The sequence below is a fragment of the Erythrolamprus reginae genome, chromosome Z (assembly GCF_031021105.1).
Source record: "Erythrolamprus reginae isolate rEryReg1 chromosome Z, rEryReg1.hap1, whole genome shotgun sequence".
NCBI classification, from domain to species: domain Eukaryota; kingdom Metazoa; phylum Chordata; class Lepidosauria; order Squamata; family Dipsadidae; genus Erythrolamprus; species Erythrolamprus reginae.
Genome location: NC_091963.1, coordinates 128,486,843 through 128,513,992, shown reverse-complemented (window position 1 = coordinate 128,513,992; position 27,150 = coordinate 128,486,843). Strand labels below are relative to the sequence as shown.

At 42.3% G+C, this 27,150-nt stretch overlaps 1 protein-coding gene across 1 annotated transcript; it reads left to right on the top strand.

The window, feature by feature from the left end:
* The first annotated feature begins 225 nt into the window (after positions 1-225).
* LOC139175690 (integrin alpha-X-like) lies at positions 226-21,618 on the top strand. Its single transcript, XM_070766889.1, has 7 exons — positions 226-417; positions 4,455-4,538; positions 5,835-5,962; positions 7,831-7,976; positions 8,182-8,332; positions 17,352-17,496; positions 21,286-21,618. The coding sequence occupies exons 1-7, from the start codon at positions 366-368 to the stop codon at positions 21,456-21,458; spliced, it is 879 nt and encodes a 292-aa protein (XP_070622990.1). The 5' UTR covers positions 226-365; the 3' UTR covers positions 21,459-21,618.
* The last annotated feature ends 5,532 nt before the right edge of the window (positions 21,619-27,150 follow it).

Genomic DNA, 27,150 nt, shown 5'->3' with positions numbered 1-27,150 from the left:
AGGAGATCACTTGACGGTGGGACACTGCAAGAGTCATAAATATAAGCTGGTTTTGATCACGTGACCATAGAGATGCTGCAACAGTTGTGAAAATTGGTCAGTGCCATCGTAGCTTCGAATGGTCATGGAATGAACGATCATAAGTCAAGGACTGTTTGTATAGTAACTCTCAACATGGCTACTGCCCAAGAGTTCAATGACCTAGTGGAGCAAATGTTTGTATATCAGAGAGTGGCTACCAGTACCAGGAAAGTGAAGCTGTTTTTTATTTAGAGGACCTGTCCTGATCAGGCCTCTAGCTTACTCTCCAAACAGCCTTTTCCCTCAGAACTAAAAACTGACTGACAACAATTTAGAGGCCAGCCATGGGATTTCTTGGAGTTTTTATTGTCACTGTCCTTTTCCTTGGAGTAGCAGGTGGGTACAAATACTTCAACTGCAGCTGTTGCTGTGTGCTCAGGTAAAGAGAAATGGTTGTGTCAGGTAGGAGTTGTTGATGGACATAACTGACAGCTCTCTAAATATTCCCTTGAAGCCATAGATGGACAAACTTTCAGTGATCAATTGGCGTCGTTTTTTTTTTTAAGGCCAGACTAAAGTCCCCGAGTGATAGTCACCATATCATATATAAGGTTAGGGGGAGGTTTTGAGGTTGACGTGACTTTGGACAACGTGGTTCTTTTAGAGTTAATGTTATACTTTTCATGAAAATTAAATGCCAGTAAATTATGCGGTCTGTGTTCATCCTTCAGCAGTCAGGATCAAAAGTCGTGATCGGAGTTCTGGAGACCACATATGTGGAACATAAGAACAGCTTGGGGCAACAGTCCACCCACCCCTTAAAAAAAACCCTTAATCAAACCAATATGAAAATTATTCTACTCTACTAAATAAGAATGCCCAGAATGTCGGGGCCCAGAGAAAGAGCCTTCTCTGTGGCGGCCCCGACCCTCTGGAATCAACTCCCCCCACAGATTAGGATTGCCCCCACCCTCCTTGCCTTTCGCAAACTCCTTAAAACCCACCTCTGCCATCAGGCATGGGGAAATTGATTCCCCTGGGTCATTTCCGTTTTATATATGGTTTGTCTGAGATGTATGACTGTTTTTATATTAAGAGGTTTTAAATTGTTTTTAACTATTGGATTTGTACTGTTTTCTTGTTGTGAGCCACTCCAAGTCTTTGGAGAGGGGCGGCATGCAAATCTAATTAATAATAATAATAATAATAATAATAATAATAATAATAAATAAGGTAGAGATTTAAATCTCCATTAAACCAGGAATGTCCTTTATATTATCAAAATGAGACAAAAACATGTGCAGAACGATTGCAGGAATTGGGACTGGACAGTCTAGAAAAAAGAAGGACTAAGGATGATATGATAGCTGTATTCCAGAATTTGAGGACTGCCACAAAGAATCCCAGCGACTGCTTAGGTCCCACATAGTCGGCCTTCTCCAGGTCCTGTCAACCAGACAATGTCACTTGGCAGGGCCTAGGGGAAGAGCCTTCTCTGTGGGGGCCCCGGCCCTCTGGAATCAGTTCCCTCCAGAGATTTGCATTGCCCCCACCCTCCTCGCCTTCCGCAAGAGTCTTAAGACTCAATTTATGCCACCAGACTTGGGGCGATTAGATCTTAGACCCCCGGCCAGTGAATGTTATGTATGGTTGTTGTCTGAATGGGTACGATTAAGTAAACTAGTCTAAAATCCCCAACTATATTAAAAATCAATCGTGCCCATTCAGACAACAACCATTTCTTTTCTCTCCTTGATTAAGTTCCATGCATTGTTCCTTGCTTTTCCTTCTGGTGCTTTGGAAATCAGATTGATCCAGATTTATTTGTTTGTTTGTTTATTTATTGGATTTATATGCCGCCCCTCTCCGAGGACAAGGCGCAGCTGACAACGTATAAAAAGAAACAATAGAAGACAATAGGGTAAATCCAATTAATTAAAGCTAAGTAAACTAGTCTAAAATCCCCAGCTATATTAAAAATCAGTTTTAATTAACTGCATGAGGATGCGATTGAATGTGCAGAGGTCCCTTCTCTATGACAATTGCCACTGCTGGTTTATGTCTGATGGAAGTTGGAGTACAACAGCTGGAAAACCATCTTTACCCCATCTTTATTGGGCTAAAACAACATGTACAGTGATTCCTTGTCTTACAAACCCCTCGTCATAAAAACTTTTTGAGATACAAACCGGGGGTGTAAGATTTTTTTGCCTCTTCTTCCAAACTATTTTCACCTTACAAACCCAAGCCGCCGCCACTGGGATGCCCGCCTCCAGACTTCTGTTGCCAGCGAAGCACCTGTTTTTGCGTTGCTGGGTTTCCCCTGAGGCTCCCCTCCATGGGAAACACCACCTCTGGACTTCCGTGTTTTTGCAATGCTGCAGGGGAATCCCAGCAGTGCAAAAATGGGTGCTTCGCTGGCAACGGAAGTCTGGAGGTAGGGTTTCCCAGTGAGGGGAGCCTCAGAGAAATCGCAGAGAAACCCCATCTCTGGACTTCCGTTACCAGCGAAGCACCTGTGTTTGTGCTGCTGGGATTCCCCTGCAGCATCATAAAACCACGGAAGTCCAGATGTGGGGTTTCCCATGGAGGGGAGCCTCAGGAAAATCCCAGCAGTGCAAAAACAGGTGCTTCAGCTGGCAAAAGGGTTGAGTTTTGGGCTTGCACGCAATAATCGCTTTTCCATTGATTCCTATGGGAAACATTGTTTTGTCTTACAAACGTTTCACCTTACAAACCTCATCCCAGAACCAATTAAGTTCGTATCACTGTATATTTAAGAATATGTAACAAATACATTTTTGGCATATAAACAGTGCTGCAATGATTTAAAGCTTTGGTCTGGATTTAATGGTTTTATGCATTTGAATGAAGATAAATGTAGTTACTGAATTGACAGTCTAATAGCTTCTAAAATTCATGATTTTATCTTATGCTAAAAATAATCAGAGTTATATTTTTTTTAAAAAAATCAGCAGACCATTTTATTAGCTACCGTAGTTATCAGCCAATCCTGACTAAGTATCTTCAAATATTTATGTCATTTATAGGTACGGTGATAGAGGCAAAAATAAATAGACACTTCCACTGCTTCGTTGACTGGACATAGGGTGGAGATGTACAGCTGGGTATCATCAGTGTACTGATGATACCTCACCCCATGCCCTTGGATGATCTCAACCAGCTCATGTAGATCTCAACCAGATCTCATGTAGATATTAAATAGCAGGGGGGAAAGGACTGAGGCACCCCACAAGGGAGAGACCTAGAGGTCGACCTCTGATCCCCCACTAACATCAACTGTGACCGACAGGAGAGGTAAAGGAGAACCACTGGAGAACAGTGCCTCCCACTCCCAACCCCTCCAGCTGGCACAGAAGGATACCATGGTTGATGATATCAAAAGCTGCTGAGAGGTCAAGAAGCACCAGGACAGAGGATAAATCCCTGTCCCAGGCCCACCAGAGATCATCCATCAACACGACCAAAGCAGTTTCCATGCTGTAGCCGGGCCTGAAACCCGACTGTTGAGGGCCTAGATAATCGGTTTCTTCCAAGGACCGCTGGAGCTGGAGTGCCACCACCTTCTCAACAACCTTCCCCATAAAGGGAAGGTTGGAGACTGGATGATAGTTGTTGAGAATGGCTCGGTCCAGGGAAGGCTTCTTGAGGAGGGGGCACACAAGTGCCTCCTTGTAGGGAGCCAGGAAGGACCCCCTCCCCAAAGAAGCGTTGACAATCTCCTGGACCCAGCTCCGTGTCACCTCCCTGCTGGCCGAAACCAGCCAGGAGGGACACGGATCCTGTAAACAGGTAGCGGAACTCACAGCTCCAATGGCCTTATCCACTTCATCATGTGTCACCAGATCAAACTCTTCCCAGACAGATGGACAAGTACGGGCCCCAGTCACCTCGATCGACTCGTTGTCATTCAACTTTGTTATCCAATCGGAGTCGAGGTCCTCCCGGATCCGAGCGATTTTATCAGCAAAAAATGTGTTAAAATCCTTGGCACTGCTCTGCAAGGGCTCCCCAACTCCCCCCTGGTTAAGAAGGGAGCGGGTCACCCTAAACAGAGCGGCCAGGCAAGATTCCGCTGATGCAATCAAGGCAGCATGATACGTGCATCTTGTCGCCTTGAGCGCCACTTTGTAAGTCTTAATATGAGCTCTTACAAGTGTTCGGTCGGATTCAGACTTACTCTTCCTCCATCGCTTCTCTAGACGACTCTTCTGGCATTTCAACTCCCGGAGCTCTTCAGTAAACCAAGGAGCTCTCCAGGGTCTAGTGCCACGGAGAGGTTGCAACGGCGCAATACATACATACATACATACATAAACACACACACATTAGCACTGTCCTGGCCTTAGAAAATTCTGTTCAAATTGAATTGATATTTTTGATAATGTTCAACTATTTTCCTTTTGTAACAGGGTCAAGAGACTTTGATCTTTCTGACGTTTTTGATTTTTCTCAAGATACCACAACAGCTTCCCCAAGAAGACCAGTAAAACAGCGTAAGCAAAAAGTTTTTTAAAATTGATTTTATTAATGTTATAATTTATCTTTAAATGAGAAAGATCTTAGATTCACTGAAAATAAGTCAGGGCATTTTTTTCTTATTAATGTTTGGAGATTTTTTTTCACTCCAGTATTTCAGAAATTTCAGTTTTCATTTTTGTTAAGAAACTAGACTTTTCTGAAGACAGGTTTGGATATAAGCCTTATATGGTGAATTGTCAACCGTAATTTTTAGCTGTATATTGATTAGAAATTAAGGGGGTTCAATGTTATTGCATATGGGTAACATCAGGTTCTATCGACCATCCTTTGAAAGCCAAATAAAGTCATGAAAAGGGCCTTCTCTATGTATTCAAATACAATTCTTTGCTGCTCATTGTTCTGTCCGGGTTCCCCCAGACCTCAACACCAACTGGAAAAAACAGCCAGACACTCTGGTAAAAGCAAAAGTACTTTATAGCTGGAAAAAATAAACACAGAGGAAAACCTGTTCTTCCCAACAGACAGGCTATAATACTTTACAGCAGAGTCCTGATGTCCAGACAATACAGCAAGCTTCTCGCTGGCACACCCACCCCAAGGTTTCAGTAGTCAAAGGCACAAACCAGGATTCCAAGACGCCAAAGTTCACAGCTAGGTCCCAAGACTCTCAAAGATAAAACTCCACAAGCCAGGAAGGGTGGGTCTGCCTTTTAGCCTTTCCAAAGAGCACCACACCCAAACCCAGCTGTTGCCTCTTTAATGCTGAAAGTACCTAGCCAATTGGTCCCTTCGCTGTGTAGCTCTTCTCTGTCGCAGATCAATTATGGCTTGTGCATTTTCCTCTAAGGAATCCAGGCTGCTTGCTGGGGAGAGCTCCCTCTGGGGGGACTCTGGCTGTCCTCCCTCTTCTTCAGCCTGGGATTCCTCCTCCTCGTCTGCCTGCACCTCCTGTTCCTCATCCTCTCCCTCTGAGCTGGAAACCGACAGAAGATCAGCCGTTCCCTGAGGGGCCTCAGATGGAACCACAACACTCATGTTTATCAGCAGTATCTTGGAAAGAGGGGTTTTTTAATGAGAAAGAACGTTTCTAGCATTTTTTTTCCCTAGCAAAATGACAATACCTTTAGCCTATAACTTTCCCCCCACAATAGTCTATAATACCAAGATGGGGAAAAAAACAACCTGAATTTTTGTTTGTTAGGAAGCTATTAAAATATTCAAGAGGCTCTCAGCTGGACATTTATGATAAGTTGAGAAGGGTAGAGGATAACTTTGAAATTGAAGTCTTTCCTTTATTCTTTTCTTTCCAGAGTGTCCAAATGTTGCCCGAGACATTGTGTTATTGATTGATGGGTCTAGCAGCGTTCGAACTGGAGAATTTATTGCACAGAAGTTATTTGTTTCAGCCTTCAGTAAAACGTTTCCTGAAAATACTCTGGTCAGTTGGAGGAATGGAGAACCCCATGTGGAGGATAATATTTTCAATCTGGATTGCTCTTTGAAGCCAAGGGAATGGGAGGGAATGAAGTGATGGGGAAATGTTCTGTTCTTTCATAAGACAGTTGAGACACCTCGTCATAGACTTGGGGAGAAAGGGAATACCTTTGTGAGCTATGGGTAAAAAATGGTGCAAAGAAAAGAACTGCCTAAAAGCTTTACAATTTAATTTGTAGAGGAAAAAAAATTAGAAAAAGAAAAAGGAAGGACGAAAGGAAGGAAGGAAGGAAGGAAGGGCAGATGGACAGAAAGGAAGGAAGAAATGGAGGGAGGGAGGAAAGAAGAAAGGGACATATATACAGACAGGCAGACAGGAGGAAACAAGAGAAAGAAAGAAAGAAAGAAAGAAGGAGAAAGAGAGAGACAGAGAGAGAGAGAGAGAAAAAAAAGAAGGAAGGAAGGAAGGGACTGATAGACAGAAAAACAGATGGAAGGAAAGAAAGACAGAAGGAAGGAAGGAAAGAAAGAAAGAAAGAAAGAAAGAAGGAGAAAGAGAGAGACAGAGAGAGAGAGAGAAAAAAAAAGAAGGAAGGAAGGAAGGGACTGATAGACAGAAAAACAGATGGAAGGAAAGAAAGACAGAAGGAAGGAAGGAAAGAAAGAAAGAAAGAAAGAAAGAGGAGGAAGGAGGGAGGGAGGGGGGAAAGGAGGGATGCTAACCAGCGATTAAATTGAATTGTACAAAACAAAATTATGAATTGTGAAAAACAAAATTATAAAGCAGATTTCCTTGTCCTTTTCTATGTTCATATAATATGCTATATCATGTTTAATTGGCTAATTAGCATGCTGGCTGGGGAATTCTGGTACTTGAAGTTCACATATATTAAAGCTGGTCAGGTTGAGAAACACTGGTTCAACCATATACCTGAACAGTGGGTCCACACCTTCAAGAGCTGGCTGGTGAGCGAGTAATTATTTTATGACTCTTTATTCTTTGTTTATTTTAAATTAAAAATTATTTTATCATCTAGAAACAGCAAGTTCTTGTGAGTTCTAAACTCACAAACAGGGCCCATCCTGAGAATGCCTGGATGCCAAAACAGGCCTTAAAATATATCGCCAGAAGTAAACTGGTCCGAATATAGTTTGAATTGGATTTGTAAGAGTTGAAGGATGATCTAACACAGTGATTTTCAACCTTTTTTGAGCCGTGGCACATTTTTTACATTTACGAAACCCTGGGGCACATTGAGCGGGGCGGGGAGGAGGGCTAAAAAAAATTTGGACAAAAAAATTCTCTTTCTCTCTCTTCCTCCCTTTTGCTCTATTTTTCTCTCCCTCTTTCTCTCCCTTCCTTCCTCTTTCTTTCTTTCTCTCTCCATCCCTCTTTCTTTCTCTTCCTTCCTTCCTCTCTTTTTTGCTCTCTTTCTCTCTCCCTCCCTACCTCCCTCTATATCTTTCTCTCTCCTTCCCTCCCTCTCTTTCTCTCTCTCTCTTGCTTTCTTTCTCTTGTTCTCTTTCTCTCTTTCTTTCTTTCTCTCTCTCTTGTTCTCTTTCTTCCTCTCTCTCGCTCTTTCTCTCTCTTGCTTTCTTTCTCTCTCTCTCTTGCTTTCTTTCTCTCTCTCTTGCTTTCTTTCTCTGCGAGCTTTGCGGCACACCTGACCATGTCTCGCGGCACACTAGTGTGCCGCGGCACACTGGTTGAAAAACACTGATCTAACAGACCATCCAAAGAGCATCAGCTTGGGAAAGTCTGACCCTGCCTGTTGTAGGAGCACAGCTAATTAATAAATGTATATGGATTTTTTTTTTAGAAATTCCAGTTGGCTGCTTCCACTTTCATCCTCCTTTTCCTCCCTTCCTCAGTTCTCCCTTCTGCAGTTCTCCAACAAAATTCAGGAGCATTTTGACTTCAGAACTTTCCGAAATAACCGAAACCTAAACAACGCTCTACAAAATATCAATCAGCTGCAAGGGTCTTCCTACACAGCCACTGCCATCAAGAAAGCTGTGTAGGTCTCTGGGCAGCCTTTCCTCTTCCCCAGCCCTGGCCAGGGACCCTGGGGGTTCACACATCCCCTATCATGGAGCCATTGCCATGGAAGAATCCTCAACCCTTGGAATATCTTCTGCTGGACCAGAATACGGGTCTGGTAAAGGAAATGGGCAATGGCACTTTGGTCTCTCTCTCTCCCCCCTTCCCTTCCTATTTATTAGGGAACTGTTCACCCCACAGAAAGGGGCTCGCAGCAATGCCCAGAAGTTCCTGGTGGTTGTGACCGATGGAGAGAAAGTTGGGGATCCCTTGAACTACCCAGAGGTTGTCCAGGAGGCTGACAGAGCTGGAATCACACGCTTCGCTGTTGGGGTGAGGGCCAGCTTATTTGCTTGTCTTGTCCTTTGTCTCCACCTTTTTCTACCCCACCCACAGGGTGATCAGTGGTTCTCAAGCTTGGCAACTTGAACATGGCATCTTTCCCCAGAATCCCCCACCCATCTTCATAGAAACATAGAAACATAGAAACATAGAAACATAGAAACATAGAAACATAGAAACATAGAAACATAGAAACATAGAAACATAGAAACATAGAAACATAGAAACATAGAAACATAGAAACATAGAAACATAGAAACATAGAAACATAGAAACATAGAAACATAGAAACATAGAAACATAGAAACATAGAAACATAGAAACATAGAAACATAGAAACATAGAAACATAGAAACATAGAAACATAGAAACATAGAAACATAGAAACATAGAAACATAGAAACATAGAAACATAGAAACATAGAAACATAGAAACATAGAAACATAGAAACATAGAAACATAGAAACATAGAAACATAGAAACATAGAAACATAGAAACATAGAAACATAGAAACATAGAAACATAGAAACATAGAAACATAGAAACATAGAAACATAGAAACATAGAAACATAGAAACATAGAAGTCTGACGGCAGAAAAAGACCTCATGGTCCATCTAGTCTGCCCTTATACTATTTTCTGTATTTTATCTTAGGATGGATCTATGTTTATCCCAGGCATGTTTAAATTCAGTTACTGTGGATTTATCTACCACGTCTGCTGGAAGTTTGTTCCAAGGATCTACGACTCTTTCAGTAAAATAATATTTTCTCATGTTGCTTTTGATCTTTCCCCCAACTAACTTCAGATTGTGTCCCCTTGTTCTTGTGTTCACTTTCCTATTAAAAACACTTCCCTCCTGGACCTTATTTAACCCTTTAACATATTTAAATGTTTCGATCATGTCCCCCCTTTTCCTTCTGTCCTCCAGACTATACAGATTGAGTTCATTAAGTCTTTCCTGATACGTTTTATGCTTAAGACCTTCCACCATTCTTGTAGCCCGTCTTTGGACCCGTTCAATTTTGTCAATATCTTTTTGTGGGTGAGGTCTCCAGAACTGAACATAGGATTCCAAATGTGGTCTCACCAGCATTCTATATACCGGGATCATAATCTCCCTCTTCCTGCTTGTTATACCTCTAGCTATGCAGCCAAGCATCCTACTTGCTTTCCCTACCGCCTGACTGCACTGTTCACCCATTTTGAGACTGTCAGAAATCACTACCCCTAAATCCTTCTCTTCTATCTTCAAGTTGCCAAGGTTGAGGATCACTGGCATAGATGATGGAACTCAACCAGAATCATGGCGAAGGTCAACAGTCACCTCTTCAGCTTGCAGCCTCAAGTTTTGATTTCCCCCCCCCCTCATTCTGGTTGCTTTTATTGTTTTTACTTTGCTTTCATTGTTATCTGCCCAGAATAATGTACAGAACCTTGGTACCAACTGCTTTGAAACTCATTGAATTTGGTACCCAGTGCATTGGAAGAAAGTTTTATCTAGTACAGTGGTACCTCTACTTAAGAGTGCCTCTACTTAAGAACTTTTCTAGACAAGAACCAGGCATTCAAGATTTTTTTGCCTCTTCTTAAGAACCATTTTCTACTAAAAAACCCGAGCCTGGAAAAATTTCTTAGGAAATTTGAAAGCAGCACAAAGAACCAGCCAGTTTCTTACCATTCCCCCTTTAATCCCGGCCATCTCAAGCTTTTCTCGGCTGCCAGAGGAGCCTTTCAGTGACGCTCCCCTCTTGCCCACCTGGGTTTCTCTCTCTGGTGCAGTGTATGGAAGGCAGCCTTGCGCCAGGTGTATGGGAAGCACATGCTCCTCCTCGCTGCCTCAGAGTCCCTCTTTTGTTTAAGCCTTAAAAATTTTGAATTTTTAAAATTCCCCTTACCTCACCTTCTTCCTTCAGCAGCGACTGTCCTCCTCCTCTTCTTCCTCCTCCTCCTCTCACCTAAATTCTGAGCTTTTATTTCTTTCCTAATGGGTTTGCATGCATTATTTGCTTTTACATTGATTCCTATGGGAAAAATTGCTCCTACTTAAGAACCTGGTCATGGAACAAATTAAGTTCTTAAGTAGAGGTACCACTGTACTCATTGTTTGTTTGGTACTTAGTGCACAAGCTAGAACTTGTCGGCATTGGCTGTCTTTAACTCACACTATTTCTTCTGGGAAACATTATTCAGTACTCATCATTTTTGATACTCATTATGTCTTTCGGAACCAATGAATATCAAGGTACCATTGTATAGGAAATAAGAAATCAATCGGTGTAGCATTCATATACATAGACACCTTTATCTAATACAGTGATACCTCATCTTACGAACTTAATTGGTTCTGGGATGAGGTTTGTAAGGTGAAATGTTTGTAAGACGAAACAATGTTTCCCATAGGAATCAATGGAAAAGCGATTAATGCGTGCAAGCCCAAAACTCACCCCTTTTGCCAGCCAAAGTGCCCGTTTTTGCACTGCTGGGATTCCCCTGAGGCTCCCCTCCATGGGAAACCCCACATCCGGACTTCCGTGTTTTTATGATGCTGCAATTTCGCTGAGGCTCCCCTCACTGGGAAACCCCACCTCCGGACTTCTGTTGCCAGCGAAGCGCCTGTTTTTGCGCTGCTGGGATTCCCCTGCTGGGATTCCCCTGCAGCATCACAAAAACACGGAAGTTCAGAGGTAGTGTTTCCCATGGAGGGGAGCCTCAGGGGAATCCCAGCAATGCAAAAACGGGCGCTTTGCTGGCAACAGAAGTCCGAAGGTGGGGCATCCCAGTGGCGCCGGCTTGGGTTTATAAGGTGAAAATAGTTTGGAAGAAGAGGCAAAAAAATCTTAAACCCTGGGTTTGTATCTCGAAAAATTTGTATGATGAGGGGTTTGTAAGACGAGGTATCACTGTATATCTATTAGATCTATAAGTATCTAATTGCAATGAGGCCACCTACCTCTCATAACCTTTTCTACATTTATTCTTATTTTGTTGGAATTGATGGAGGTTTTATGGGATGTATTTTGAACCCTGTGTGTAGTTGTGGTGTTTGGTCTGTGTGAGTGGGAATATGTACTTACTGCTTTGACTTTTATTTTATGAACTACTTTTATTGGATGGAGTTTTCTAATTACTAGGTTCTCTAGAATTGTGCCACACCTTTGTAAACACACAGATTAATAACTATTATTATCACCCATTACCATCATTGCTACCAAAATAAAAATAGTCATTGGCTCTCTGTAAAAGTGTGTACCAGCGCAGGAAAAATAAAATACAATAATAAATAAGTAACAGAAAGTTGTGGTTGTTAAACAATACCCTGGGGGAGAGCTGGAAAGGATAGCACAAAGCTTTGTCAGCAATTTGTCTTCTGCTATATAGGATGGATGTTTTATAACAAATTAGAGCAGCTGTTTTATCAATAAGCAATAAGTGGATTTCCCCTCCCAACCACCCCTGTTTTGTGAGTATGCCAGTGTGTCTATATCAAACTGGACCAGGACTCACTGCTCACAGTCACTCATGCCCTCATCACCCAGAGGTTCGACTACTGTAATGCTCTCTACATGGGGCTACCTTTGAAAAGTGTTCGTGCAGAATGCAGCTGCGAGAGCAATCATGGGCTTCCCAAGATATGTTACACCAACACTCCGCAGTCTGCATTGGTTGCTGATCAATTTCTGGTCACAATTCAAAGTGTTGGTTATGACCTATAAAGCCCTTCATGGCATCAGACCAGAATATCTCCGGGACCGCCTTCTGCCACACGAATCCCAGCGACTGGTTAGGTTCCACAGAGTTGGCCTTCTCCGGGTCCCATCGACTAAGCAATGTCCTTTGGTGGGACCCAGGAGAAGAGCCTTCTCTGTGGCGGCCCCGACCCTCTGGAACTAGCTCCCCCCAGATATCAGAGTTGCCCCCACCCTCCTTGCCTTTCGCAAGTTCCTTAAAACCCACCTCTGTCGTCAGGCATGGGGGAATTGAAATTTCACTTCCCCCTAGGCTTATAGAATTTATACATGGTATGCTTGTATGTATGAGTGGTTCTTTAAATTGGGGGTTTTTAGATTATTTTTTAATGTTAGATTTGTTTACATTGTCTTTTCATTGTTGTTAGCTGCCCCGAGTCTTTGGAGAGAGGCGGCATACAAATAAAAATAATTTAAAATTTAAAAAAAAAATTAAAAAAAACTCTCAGACTTCCAATGTACCCAGAAAGGCTAACTGTAATACAAGTAGTCATTGTTTAATGATTGCCTCATTTGTTGACTGCTACAACAGTGATGAAAAGTAACTGTGTGATCAATCCTTGCACTAAGACCTTTGCAGGTCAGTAGAGCAAGGGAAAGCTGAAGTGGCAAGCACAGTTGCAATTTCACTTACCAACTGTTTCACTTAACGACTGAGTTGCCAGGCCCAATTAGGGTTGCTTAATGTGGGCTACCTGTATTTCAAAAGCTAGCCTGAAACTTACAGATTTTCTAACTACAGTGTTCCCTCGATTTTTGCAGGGGATGCGTTCCGAGACCGCCCACGAAAGTTGAATTTCCGCGAAGTAGAGATGCGGAAGTAAATACACCATTTTTGGCTATGGACAGTATCACAAGCCTTCCCTTAGCACTTTAAACCCCTAAATTACCATTTCCCATTCCCTTAGCAACCATTTACTCACCATTATTACTGGTACTCACCGTTGAATAAGACACTTAGTGATCCTGATATTTATAAACATAATTATTTATTAACAATAATTAATTTTTTTGTTATTTATTTGCAAAAATTATTAGTTTGGCGATAACATGTGACGTCATCGGACGGGAAAAACCTTGGTATAGAAAAAACCCCGCAATGTATTTTTTAATTAATATTTTTTGAAAAACTGTGGGATAGGTTATCCGCGAAGTTCGAACCCGCGAAAATCGAGGGAACACTGTATAACTGCTTGCCAAAGTTTCAAAGGGACCAGTGTGCTCATCCTATAGCAACCAATAGGATTTTTTTTTCTTGTTGTCGGTAAGAAACTGCTTGGTCTGCAGTTTGCAAGGGTGTTTGGAAACTGTGTTTTTCAAAAATCAGTCCAGCTTGCTGGTAACAGTTAATAATTAACCTGTTTAAAACCTAAGGAAGGGGACTTGACATGTAATTATCAACATTTGCAAACTGAACATTCCTTTACAAGTTGTGTCAGAGCTATTTCAGTGTTGCTTTGTGGCAGGGTAATACACCAGCTTCCTGCAACTTTAGTAAAATGCCTGTGGGCCAGTTTATCAAGCAGAGGCTCTGGGTGTCCCCTTTGGTAAATCCTTGCCCGTCATTCTGTTTTTGCCAGTTGAGGATGCCATGACCTTCTTCTCTGCAACAATCTTTACCTTCCTTTCCAGGTTTTCTGGATTGAAAGATAAATTTTAGAGCATGGTTGCATTGTGGCAGTGCCTCAAAAACTTGGCAACTTTTATTTATTTTTATTTTATTTTATTTATTTGTGGTTTTTTTTCAAATATAACATACAAAGAAGAAAAAAACATACACAGAAACATACACATACAACATTTGGGAAATGAAAGTTTCCCCACTTTTTAGGTGTTTGATCAGAGAATTTTGCTTCTTTCGCATAGTATTAATTTTTCAATTCTTTTATTCGACGTGTTGCTTTGCGTAGATTTTTATTTATTTCTTTGTTGCTCTTTTGTTTAGCCAATCGTAAAATTTTGCCCATATTTTATAGTAATCTGATTCTTCTTTTCCCTCTAATCTTTTAGATAACCTGTCCATCTCCGCACAGTCTAGTATTTTTTTAATTATTGTATTTTCTTCCGGTAGTTTGTCTATTTTCCATTGTTGGGCATATGCTATCCTGGCAGCTGTTAATATGTGTCTAACTAGGTATCTTACCTCTTTTTCTATTTTTTTAATTAAAAATACCCAATAAATATAATTCTGGGTTTTTTTCAATTTCTTCATTTACTATTTCTTTTAACCAATTTGTTATTTTATTCCAGAAATTTTTTGCCTGTGTGCATGTCCACCATTGGTGGTAGAACGTGCCTCTTTCTTTTTTGCACTTCCAGCATAATGGAGAGGTTTTTGGGAACATTTTTGATAGTCTTTCTGGCGATAGGTGCCACCTGTAAAACATTATTAATTGGTTAAATGCAGTCGATTTTGTCATCCGCCAATTATTAGTCCATAATTTTTCCCATTTTTCTAATTCAATTGTGTAGCCAAAATTCATTCTCCAGCTTATTATATCCTCTTTTACAATTTCCACTTCTGTCTCATAACAATTCAAAAATTTATATATTTTACCGATTAATTTTTCATCATTTTTTAATAGTGTCCTGTCCAATTCACCCCTCCCTATCTGAAAACCATATTCCTTTTTGTCTTGGCAACTTTTAAGATAGGTAAATTTTGACTTCTGGAAATGGTGGGAGCCAACAATAGCAGAAGAATAGAATTGGAAAGGACCTTGGAGGTCTTCTAGTCCAGCCCCCTGCTCAATCAGGAGAACCTATCCCAGGTGTGGGCTCCAGCCGGAACGCTAAATTGGGCTCACCACACAGCTTGTGAGTGCTTGCAGGGCCAGCGCGATTTTGCTTCTGCACCTGTGGAATTGAATTTAATTTATTAGATTTGTATGCCGCCCCTCTCCGAAGACTCAGGGCAGCTCACAACAAGATAGTAATGCAATACAATACAAATCTAACGTTAAAATGTAAACTAAATTAAAATACGTGTATTAAAAACCCATTAACTACACAGCCATACACACTCAATCCAGCTGATCAATATAGAGGTCAGATAAAAAAGGGGGGGGAGGTTAATCCCCCCATGGCTGATGGCAGAGATGAGTCTTTAGCATTTTGCGGAAGGTGAGGAGGGTAGGGGCAGTTCGAATCTCCGGGGGGAGTTGATTCCAGAGGGCCGGGGCCGCCACAGAGAAGGCTCTTCACCTGGAGGTAGCAAAATCGCTCAGGGAGCCACAGGTGTGTCCATATTTCAACATGCATGGAAGCAAAAAAACCTCACCAAAGTACAGGTGCACCTGTGGTTCCATGCGCGATTTTGCTACCTCCACAGGTGCAGAAGCAAGATTGCGCTGACCCCGCAAGCACTCACGAGCTGCCACGGCGAGCCCAATTTAGTGTTCCGGCTAGAAGCCCACCCTTAGTTTAGTTTAGTTTAGTTTAGTTTAGTTTAGTTTAGTTTAGTTTAGTTTAGTTTAGTTTAGTTTAGTTTAGTTTAGTTTAGTTTAGTTTAGTTTAGTTTAGTTTAGTTTAGTTAGATTCGTATGCCGCCCCTCTCCCAAGACTCGGGGCAGCTAATAACAATAAAAAACAATGTAACAAATCTAATATTAAAAAGTAATCTAAAAAACCCCAATTTAAGAGACCAATCATACCAACAAACATACCATGTATAAATTCTATAAGCCTAGGGGGAAGGGAGAAAAAATTTTCAATTCCCCCATGCCTGACAACAGAGGTGGGTTTTAAGGAGCTTGCGAAAGGCAAGGAGGGTGGGGGCAACTCTGATATCTGGGGGGAGCTGGTTCCAGAAGGTTGGGGCCACCGCAGAGAAGGCTCTTCTCCTGGGTCCCGCCAAATGACATTGTTTAGTCGACGGGACCTGGAGAAGGCCAACTCTGTGGGACCTAACCAGTCGCTGGGATTCGTGCGGCAGAAGGCGGTCCCAGAGATATTCTGGTCCAGTGCCATGAAGGGCTTTATAGGTCATAACCAACACTTTTGGTTATGACCTACCCTATACCCATGATAGCGAACCTACGGCACGCAGAGCCCTCTCCATCGCCCGCTGCTCTTCTGGGTTCCATCATGCAAAGACCAGCTCTCCAGAATCCATGCGCACAACAGAACCCGGAAGTACAGCTGGAGCATGCACTTGCACACTGGCCAGAGGCTGTCTTCCGGTGCTCCAGTGCACACGGGCTCCAGTTTTGGCACTCGGTGCCAAAAAAGTTAGCTGTCACTGCCCTATACCATTTCAGACAAATGATTGTCCGTTTTTTTCTTAAAGGCCTACAATGATGGAGTACGCACAATTTCTCAGATTTAACCGTTCCACTAACTCCAGGAGTAGGCAAAGCTGGCTCTTCTATGTGTTCAGTTCTGGAGACCTCACCTACAAAAAGATATTGATAAAACTGAACGGGTCCAAAGACGAGCTACAAGAATGGTGGAAGGTCTTAAGCATAAAACGTATCAGGAAAGACTTAATGAACTCAATCTGTATAGTCTGGAGGACAGAAGGAAAAGGGGGGACATGATCGAAACATTTAAATATATTAAAGGGTTAAATAAGGTCCAGGAGGGAAGTGTTTTTAATAGGAAAGTGAACACAAGAACAAGGGGGCACAATCTGAGGTTGGTTGGGGGAAAGATTAGAAGTAACGTGAGAAAATATTATTTTAACAATTTAACAAGAGTAGTAGATGGTTGGAACAAATTTCCAGCATATGTGGTAAATCCACAGTAACTGAATTTAAACATGCCTGGGATAAACATATATCCATCCTAAGATAAAATACAGGAAATAGTATAAGGGCAGACTAGATGGACAATGAGGTCTTTTTCTGCCCTCAATCTTCTATGTTTCTATGTTTCTATGACTGGTGGACTTCAACTCCCAGAATTCCTGAGCTAACATGACTGGCTCAGGAATTCTGGGATGTGAAGTCCACAAGTCATAGAAGAGCCAACTTTGCCTACCACTGCACTAACCAACAACATGCATTCAGGTTTTTTACAGTTTGTAAAGAAAATATATTAAACAAAGGCAGCAATGTTTCTTATAATGTTAATTGTAGAGCACTGAGAGTTTGAACTAGATGAATTCTGGGTCATACATACTCTTTGATGCTCACTGCCTATTATCTAACAGGGCAGGGGGCCAGGTAGGGGGAAAACCTATTTTCTTATTCATTTCTACAAACATCCTTGGACAATCAGTACTCAATGGTCTTTCAATGACTTTCTTCTCCCTGGAAGGTTGGTCTAATGGTTTCAAGCAGACTGTTCCAACAGGAGCTTCACGCCATAGCTTCTCGACCAGCCACGGAACATACCTTCCTCCTGAGACAGTTCTCAGATCTTATGAGTATCCAGCTGAAAGAGAAGATTTGTGCCAGTCACGGTAATAGGATTTGGGATCATTATTATTATTATTATTATTATTATTATTATTATTATTATTATTATTATTAATTAGATTTGTATGCCGCCCCTCTCCATAGACTTGGGGAATAGAGGAGAACTACCCATTCATATACCAAGAAAGGACTAAGGGAGTAGTGGATTGCTACCGGTGCAGTAGGGGACTGCGCATCGGTAGCGGCTGCCAGATTGCGCAATTTGCGTGAGACCACTCCGGTAGCAGTCCTATGGGTGCCGCCATGTTTTTTCTTCAGTTTTTTGTAGTGTTTTTTGCTTTGTGCGCATGCGCAGAAGCAAAATTTAATGAGGGGATCCTCATGAATCTCCTTGCGTGAGATTTCAGTGCATTTTTGCTTCTTGCACATGCTTGCAAGCAAAAATCATGCTGGGGACAAGACATCTGAAGCTGCACGCGCAGCACACCGAAAGCAGCGGTAATTGCAATCCATCCCTGGACTAAGGGCACTTGCAAATCTATGCAGGCATTACAGGGAGTCCTTGACTTACAACTGCAGCTCAGCCCAAAATTTCTGTTGCTAAGTGAGATGTTTGTTAAGTGAACTTTGCCCCAATTTTTTAACCTTTGTTGCCAGAGTTGTTAAATGAATCATTGTGGTAGTTGGGTTAGTAGCACAGTTTTTAAATGAATCTGGCTTCCCCAGTAACTTTGCTGATCAGGTCACAAAAGAGGATCACACGATCCCAGGACACTGCAACCATCAAAAATAGTCAGTGTCCGAATCTTGATCACATGACTATGGGGATGTTGCAGTTGTCATAAATGTGAAAAAAGTGTGAAAAAGTGTGAAAAACAGTCACGTCAGTGCCATTTTAACTTCGAATGGTTACTAAATGAAGTGTTGTAAGTTGAGGACTACCTGTATTGTGAAGACTGTTCCTAATTACCATGTTCCCCTGAAAATAAGACCCTGTCTTATATATTTCTGGGACCCTGAAATAAGCGCTTGGCCTTATTGCCATGCACTCAAAAGCCCGATTGGGCTTCTTAACAGGGGATGTCTTATTTTGGGGAAAACAGGGTAGTAATTCAACCACTTAACACATGGACATGCCCAGGATATCACTAGGAGTTGGGCTTAACCTGAAGGAAGCTATACTATAGCTATAGATGGATGATCTCTGGCGGGCCCGGGACAGGGGTTTATCCTCTGTCCTGGTGCTTCTTGACCTCTCAGCGGCTTTCGATACCATCGACCATGGTATCCTTCTGCACCGGCTGGAGGGGTTGGGAGTGGGAGGCACTGTTCTTCAGTGGTTCTCCTCCTACCTCTCTGGCCGGTCGCAGTCGGTGTTAGTGGGGGGTCAGAGGTCGGCTCCAAGGTCGCTCCCTTGTGGGGTACCTCAGGGGTCGGTCCTCTCCCCCCTGCTATTCAACATCTACATAAAACCGCTGGGTGAGATAAGCCAAGGACATGGGGTGAGGTATCATCAATATGCCGATGATACCCAGCTTTACATCTCCACCCCATGCCCAGTCAACGAAGCGGTGGAAGTCATGTGCCGGTGCTTGGAGGCTGTTGGGGCCTAGATGGGTGTCAACAGACTCAAACTCAACCCGGATAAGACGGAGTGGCTGTGGGTTCTGCCTCCCAAGGACAATCCCATCTGTCCGTCCATCACCCTGGGGGGGGGGAATCATTGCCCCCCTCAGAGAGGGTCCGCAACTTGGGCGTCCTCCTCGATCCACAGCTCACATTAGAAAACCATCTCTCAGCTGTGGCGAGGGGGGCATTTGCCCAGGTCCGCCTGGTGCACCAGTTGCGGCCCTATCTGGACCGGGACTCATTGCTCACTGTCACTCATGCCCTCATCATCTCGAGGTTCGACTACTGTAATGCTCTCTACATGGGGCTACCTCTGAAAAGTGTTCGGAAACTTCAGATCGTGCAGAATGCAGCTGCGAGAGCAGTCATGGGCTTACCTAGGTATGCCCATGTTTCACCATCACTCCGCAGTCTGCATTGGCTGCCGATCAATTTCCGGTCACAATTCAAAGTGTTGGTTATGACCTTTAAAGCCCTTCATGGCATCGGACCAGAATACCTCCGAGACTGCCTCCTGCCGCACGAATCCCAGCGACCGATTAGGTCCCACAGAGTGGGCCTTCTCCGGGTCCCGTCAACTAAACAGTGTCGGTTGGCAGGCCCCAGGGGAAGAGCCTTCTCTGTGGCGGCACCGGCTCTCTGGAACCAACTCCCCCCGGAGATTAGAACTGCCCCTACTCTACCTGCCTTCCGTAAACTCCTTAAAACCCACCTTTGCCATCAGGCATGGGGGAACTAAGACATCTCCCCCTGGGCATGTTTAAATTGTGTATGGTATGCTTGTGAGTGTGTATGTACTATATGGGGTTTTCTCTTTAAATCTTAAATGTTTTAAATGTATTCAGATTATTTATGATTTGTTTTTTTCTGCTGTGAGCCGCCCCGAGTCCTCGGAGAGGGGCGGCATACAAATCTAAATAATAAAATAAAAATAAATAAATAAAATAAAATATCTTTTAAAACTGATCATGAGAAATAAATCCCTGCCAAGTGAACGAAGATAGTTTTATTAATAAGATAAACGAGGAACCATAAAATTGTTTTAAAAATTCCAGCAACCAATTTTTCTCCTTAATAAAATTCTCCTTAATAAAATTCTTATTTGGAGTAATGTGATGGGCATAAATTCAGTCATAGATTATACATTTGTCAGAGATAGAAATAGTTCTTATCAGTCACTATCTGCTTCTCCTTATTGGTTAAAATCCTAACAATCCTAACCCCTTCAGCCATGTGATTGAATCCTTAATTGCTACATATACCTCTGTGTATATGTTAATGTGTGTGGGGGGGGGGTTCTACCGTGTTTCCCCGAAAGTAAGACGTACCCCGAAAGTAAGGCATGTCAGAGGTTTTGCAGAATTTGTAAATATAAGGCACCCCCCGAAAATAAGGCGTAGTGGTGGAAAAACAAACGGTACCATAATATGCTTCCTTTCTTCTTCCCCCCTCCCTCCTCCATGCCTGGTTTTACTTAACCCCAAAACTGAGCTGCTTGGTGGCTCACAGGACCTCTGATGCCGCAGATCTTACCACCATGTCTTCTGTTGGCCGCCGCGGTGGCAGGAGGTGCAATCTGGGCAGCGGCGGCCAAGGCTCAGCCCCCTCACCGGAGCCGTCTTTTTTAGGCACCGGCGCCACTTGGGGAGGAGCCCTCGGTGGCCATGGGCGTGCCTCCAGATCCAGAGGCAGAAGACAGCCTGACAGATGGGCGGCTACCCGTCTGCAGCAGCAAAGGGGGCCGACGGTTTGGGCTGGTCAGCGTCGGGAGCTGCTCCTCTGATGCCACCGCCGATTTCACTGCTGTTGATTTTGCTGCCGCCAGGCCTCTCAGCTGTCTGTAGACTACGGAGAATTGGTACCGCCGCGACTGACAGAAGACACATGGGCCGCCAGACAGCTGAGAGGCCCGGCGGCGGTGAAATCGGCGGCAGCAAAATTGGCGGCAGCGGGGGCAGTAAGGCTCTTCAAGTGGAGCAAACCAACGCTCCAAGAATTAAAGGGGAAGGATCGGAATATAAGGCACCCCCCGAAAATAACACATAGCACAACTTTTGGAGCAAAAATTAGTATAAGACAGTGTCTTATTTTTGGGGAAACACAGTATAAATAAAGGATGAGTGGTGAGGAAAGAATTATTGCAACTGGTAAAGAAAGGATAGAATGGCAGATTGGCGTGAAAAATTCTGCTTTGTGTCTTCTAGGTACTGTGGTCCCACAGCCCACCTTAGCACCCCCAATTTCTTGCACCTCGTGCTCAGACTCCCGTGTGCTGCAGAAACTGGAGCAATTAGTACAAGGCCTGGATCAAGTAAAATCCAAGCTGGACCTGCTAGCTGCAAAGGTTGGGAAATGTGGACATGGTTCCCACCGTTAACATAATTTCCAGGAAGAAGAGAGTGATGCAGAGAAATGCAGGGCAAGCTTAAAGAGTTGCAGTTTTGGTTCAGTTTCCAGGACCCAAACTTCTGAATTTAATCTACATCCCAATATGATGTTGAAGACCCTTTGGTGTCAATAAAACCATTAGCTCATCAGTCTTGTATCTGCTTTTTAAAAAAATATATAGCAACAATATACTCTACTGTATTCCTGTTCTGTAGAAAGCTGACCCTTAGAGATACTCACTACATATTATGTACGTCCAAAGATACTTCACCAGAAGAGCCATTCACTCCTCCACTTGAAACAGAATATCCCTACGAAAATAGACTAACAATCCTGGGTCTAGAAAGCTTAGAACTACGATGCCTAAAACACGATTTAAGTATTGCCCACAAGATCATATGCTGCAACGTCCTGTCTGTCAACGTCCTGACTACTTCAGCTTCAACCGCAACAACACAAGAGCACGCAACAGATTCAAACTTAATAATAACTGCTCCAAACTTGACTGTAAAAAATATGATTTTAGCAATCGAGTTGTCGAAGGGCGGAACTCATTACCGGACTCAATAGTGTCAACCTCTAACCCCTAGCATTTCTCCCTTAGACTATCAATGATTGACCTCTCCAGGTTCCTAAGAGGTCAGTAAGGGGCGCACATAAGTGCACTAGTGTGCCTTTTGTCTCCTGTCCAATTGTCTTTCCTTTATCTCATATATCATATATATTTTCTTCCTTTCATATATCTTCTCTATTTTCATATATTTTCTTCTATCCTTTTCTTTAGATATATTATTACATGTCTATTCTCTTCTATATGTATTATGTATTGGACAAAATAAATAAATAAATAAAAAATTTAAAAAATTATTTATTTATTATAGGACACATTTCAATTAAAACAGAAGAAATAACACAAAATATGAAATATAAGGTCCGTACATATTACAAACGCATGTCTGGTTCACAAGATATAATTTTTTCCTTCATTTGTCACAGCCAGGACATCAACAAAGTCTCCATTGTAGGCTCTATTTTGACTTTCTATCACTTACCATATTTTTCGGTCTATAAGATGCACTTGCCCCCCAAAAGTGGATGGAAATGTTTGTGTGTCTTCTAGAGCAAATGTTGCTGAAGCCCCATCCACCCACCGGCCTCCACCCTTTAGTCTCTGTCTCCCAGCTGATTGGTGGTTGGATTAGCCTCCTGGAATACCGCAAATCAACTGTTCCAGGCTGCGAGGATCGCCACTGCTTATCGACACCTATCATCTATCGCCGCCTCCATGTGCCCCTTTTTGGGCCCTTTCCTCCATGCTGCCTGGAATAGGCTGAAAATGGGATGTGCGGGGGCCAAAAATGGGACATAGGGGGGTTGAAAATAGGGTGTGCAGAGGCTGAATATGGGCCGCACAAGGTGGCAATAGGCAGTGGTGATGATGGGTGGAAACAACAGCAATCCCTGCAGCCTGGAACAACTGATTGGCAGTATTCCAGGAGGCCAATCCACACACCAATAGTTGCTTATGCTAAATCAGGCTGTGTTGAAGCTGACCAGGTTTCAACAAAGCCAGGGAAAGGGGGGACATGATTGAAACATTTAAATATGTTAAAGGGTTAAATAAGGTTCAGGAGAGAAGTGTTTTTAATAGGAAAGTGAACACAAGAACAAGGGGGCATGATCTGAGGTTAGTTGGGGGAAAGATTAGAAGTAACGTGAGAAAATATTATGTAGATGCATGGAACAAATTTCCAGCATACGTGGTAAATCCTCAGTAACTGAATTTAAACATGCCTGGGATAAACATATATCCATCCTAAGATAAAATACAGGAAATAGTATAAGGGCAGACTAGATGGACCATGAGGTCTTTTTCTGCCGTCAATCTTCTATGTTTCTATTTGCTGCAAAGAGGCAAATTGCTGGCAGGCAGAGGCAGATTTTTTTTTCTTGTTTTCTTCCACAAAAGATAGGTGCATCTTATGGTCCAGAGAATCTTATAGTGCAAAAAATACGTTGGATAATTTATTTTTCAGTCCCAGAATTTGATGATGGTAATTTTACCCCACTTATAGAGGGCATCTGCACATCTATAAGTAGGTTTTTATCTCTCATAAGAATTCAGAATTACTCAATGAATTGGGCTGACATTATACAAGTAATTCATAATTGAACATAACTTTTCTGTTGTTAAGCAAGATAGCTGTTAAGTGAATTTTGCCCCATTTTACTTCAGATGGAAACTACAGTTCTAGATAAGTGTAGATGGTCTCCAGATACTTCTTGCTATCTACACAATCAGGACTAGTGCTAAATTGCCTGGATCTTCATTCAGCTTAGAGATTTTCTTTTATTATTGACTAGCAGTACCTGGCCCTGCATTGCTGCGGCTCAGTCTGGTTTGTCTGGTTTGCCAACTTTAGAACATGCAGCATATAATTGTCCACATGAGAAGCAATCTGTGTGTAGATCTAAACTGCACAACTTTAAAGATTGGCCTTGAGCTTTGCTGATGGTGATTGCCAATGCCAATCAAATTGGAAATTGCAATCTCTGGAATTGAAATGGCATATCCGTTGGAATCATAGGACTGCGAGGAATGAGGACATCTTCACCTTTGAAAGGTCCTGGAGATCTTTGCATGTTGCATGTTCAATGGCAATTTCAGAACAGAATGAGCAGTTCTTTCACCTGGTAGCAATGTCACAGCTATTCTGGATGATGCAAGAGCCAAGGATATGTCACTTTGCGATCAAATTGCTGCCAGAATCAATCTAATTAGGACAACAGGTCCATCGTTCATGTATGGGAATGTATTTGTCATACAGCTTCATTCCTGTCATATGTGTGACATCTATATAATAGTAGATATATAAAAACCCACACATATTTGAATGCAACGTTGTGTTAAAATTTCAAAGCAATCGGGGAATGTCCTGTTTTAAGCACCTGCATGTTTTTACATGTCACAGGTGTGACATCTATATAATGTAGGTATATAAAAACACATGCCTATTCAAATACAATGTTGTGTCAAAATTTCAAAGCAATCAGTGAAGAAATTTCAGAAATTTAAGATTTTGAACAAATGAACATTTACATTGTTATTTATAGAGAGAGCATGAATAATAGTTGTGTTTTTTATTATTTATATTGTTTAGCATTCATGGGGAGGCCAGCTGCTTGGTAATATCATCTTGTTTCACTAATTATTATCTTGAATGAAAGGCAGCAAACTGGAAACTGAGAAGCAGACATGATCTAAATTTTGTTTTTATAACTAGTCAGATAACAATCTATTTTTACTATGTAAACTTTTTTCCCTTGGAAAAAAAACCTGCCAGTCACTACTGTAGATTTGTTCACATACAACAATAAGCCAAACATAAGTTAGCATGCTTGTTTGTGAAGTAACAAGTCAAACGTAGCTCATAGAATTTACTAACTATGATATTGTGGATCAGCCAGTTTTAGGAATCCATCCAATCATGACTTTTTCAATAGGGCATAGGTGGTCAAGCTTGTTTGAATTGCAGGCTACACTGTTTCCTTCCATTGTGGTTTAAGATTAGGGGGTGATTTTGGCCCCTTAAATCTTTCCTCAGTAAGGGGTGCCTAATGTCCTCTGCCCTAATGTTTCTCTCTTACTAGTATCATGTATATAAACATTGTTATATCTTTGTATACGTATTTGACCAAAAAAAAAAAAACCATAAAAATAAATAAACTGGGAAAGAATTCATTGGATTTGGAATTTGTTAGGATCCAAATAGAGTTGCTCACATATTAAATATTACTAATTTGGCAGAGAACATGCAATGAAAGATAGCAATTTAAGTAGAAACAGAAAAAAAACACAACAAATAGATGATTTTCTATATCATTTTCACTAAAGATGGGGAACATTTAAGATGTGCATAAAAGTTGAGTGCAAATGGGGTCTTTATATTTGGATGGAAAAACAAAAAAGAACACATTAAGACTGAAGAATTCATATATTATGGAACAGCAACTAGAAGAAAACTGAGGAAGTTGATGGATGGAGTTAATATGTTATTTCCGAAAGACAGCAAAAAATTTTAAGGACAAGAAGGATATACAGTACAGTGGTACCTCTACTTAAGAACTTAATTCATTCCGTGACCAGGTTCTTAAGTAGAAGCAATTTTTCCCATAGGAATCAATGTAAAAGCAAAAAATACGTGCAAACCCATTAGGAAAGAAATAAAAGCTCGGAATTTGAGTGTGGGAAGGAGGAGGAGGGAGAAGAGGAGGACAGTCGCTGAAGAAGGAAGAAGGTGAGGTGAGGGGAATCAAAAAAATCCAAAATTTTAAGGCTTAAAAAAAAAAAAGAGGGACTCTGAGGCGGTGAGGAGAATGCGCCTCCCATACAACCGGCGCAAGGCTGCCTCCCATACACTGCGCCAGAGAGAGAAACCCAAAGGAACCTCCCGCTCCTTTGACCGAAAGGTGGCTGCTACTACTGCTGCTACCTGCTGCCTCTTCCTTCCCATGCTGAAGGGCTCCACTCTCCTCTCGCTCGTTCGCTTTGTAGCTGGCGCCTTTCCTTCACTGTGGAGACTCCTCGGTTTGGCTGAAGCCGAGTTGATCTGGACAGGGCAAAGCGCCCCCTTTTGCCTTTCCGCGCCCAGACGCTCCGGGAGGCAACCTCGCACCAGGTGTATGGGAGACAGCGCGAGGGAGTTACCACAGCGAAGTGGTTTATTCCCTCTCCAAGCGCCCAGAGAAAGGAAAATGCTCCATTCTCTCTGGGCTGCCAAAGCCTCCTTAAGTGCCACCGAAAGGCTCCTCTGGCAGCCCAGAAAAGCCCGAGATGGCCGGGATTAAAGGGGGAATGGCAGGAAACTGGCCGGGCCTTCGTGCCGCTCTCAAATTTCCTGGGAAATTTTTCTGGGTTCGGGCTCTTAAGTAGAAAATGCTTCTCAAGAAGAGGCAAAAAAATCTTGAACACGCGGTTCTTATCTAGAGGTACCACTGTATATGAATTAGGGAGTTAGGGAGCCACAGTGGCGCAGTGGTTAGAGTGCAGTACTGCAAGCTACTTCTGCTGATTGCCAGTTGCCAGCAGTTTGGCAGATCGAATCTCATCAGGCTCAAGGTTGACTCAGCCTTCCATCTTTCTGAGGTGGGTTTTAAATGAGGACCCAGATTGTTGGGGGCAATATATGCTGACATTGTAAGCCACTTAGAGAGGGCTGTAAAGCATTGTAAAGCAGTGCTAAATTTCTAAATGTATTATTATTAATTGGATTTATATGCTGCCCCTCTCTGGAAACTCGGGGCGAGTGCAAAATGCTATTAATGCATGGATTTGTGTTGCTTTGTGATGGAAAGGAATGGTGAGTGGTGTTGGTGTAAACTAGATTTGGTTACATTTCTAACTTTTCTTGTTTAATGCTTCTAATTTCTCAGGCATACTATTTCTTGTTCCTTCCTTCACTTCACTTAATGTTATTTATCCCCAAAGTGATTTGGGGATAAACAACATAGTTTATTTTTATTTTTCCCATGTCTAACAGAGACGCTGCAGATTCCCCCCCCCCCCCTGGAGACAGCAATAAATGAGAAGGTAGAAAATGGGCATCTGCCCCACAATCAAGGTTTTATTTTTATTTATACACATGGAAGAGAAAGATATGTAATAATATAAGTAAAGAAAA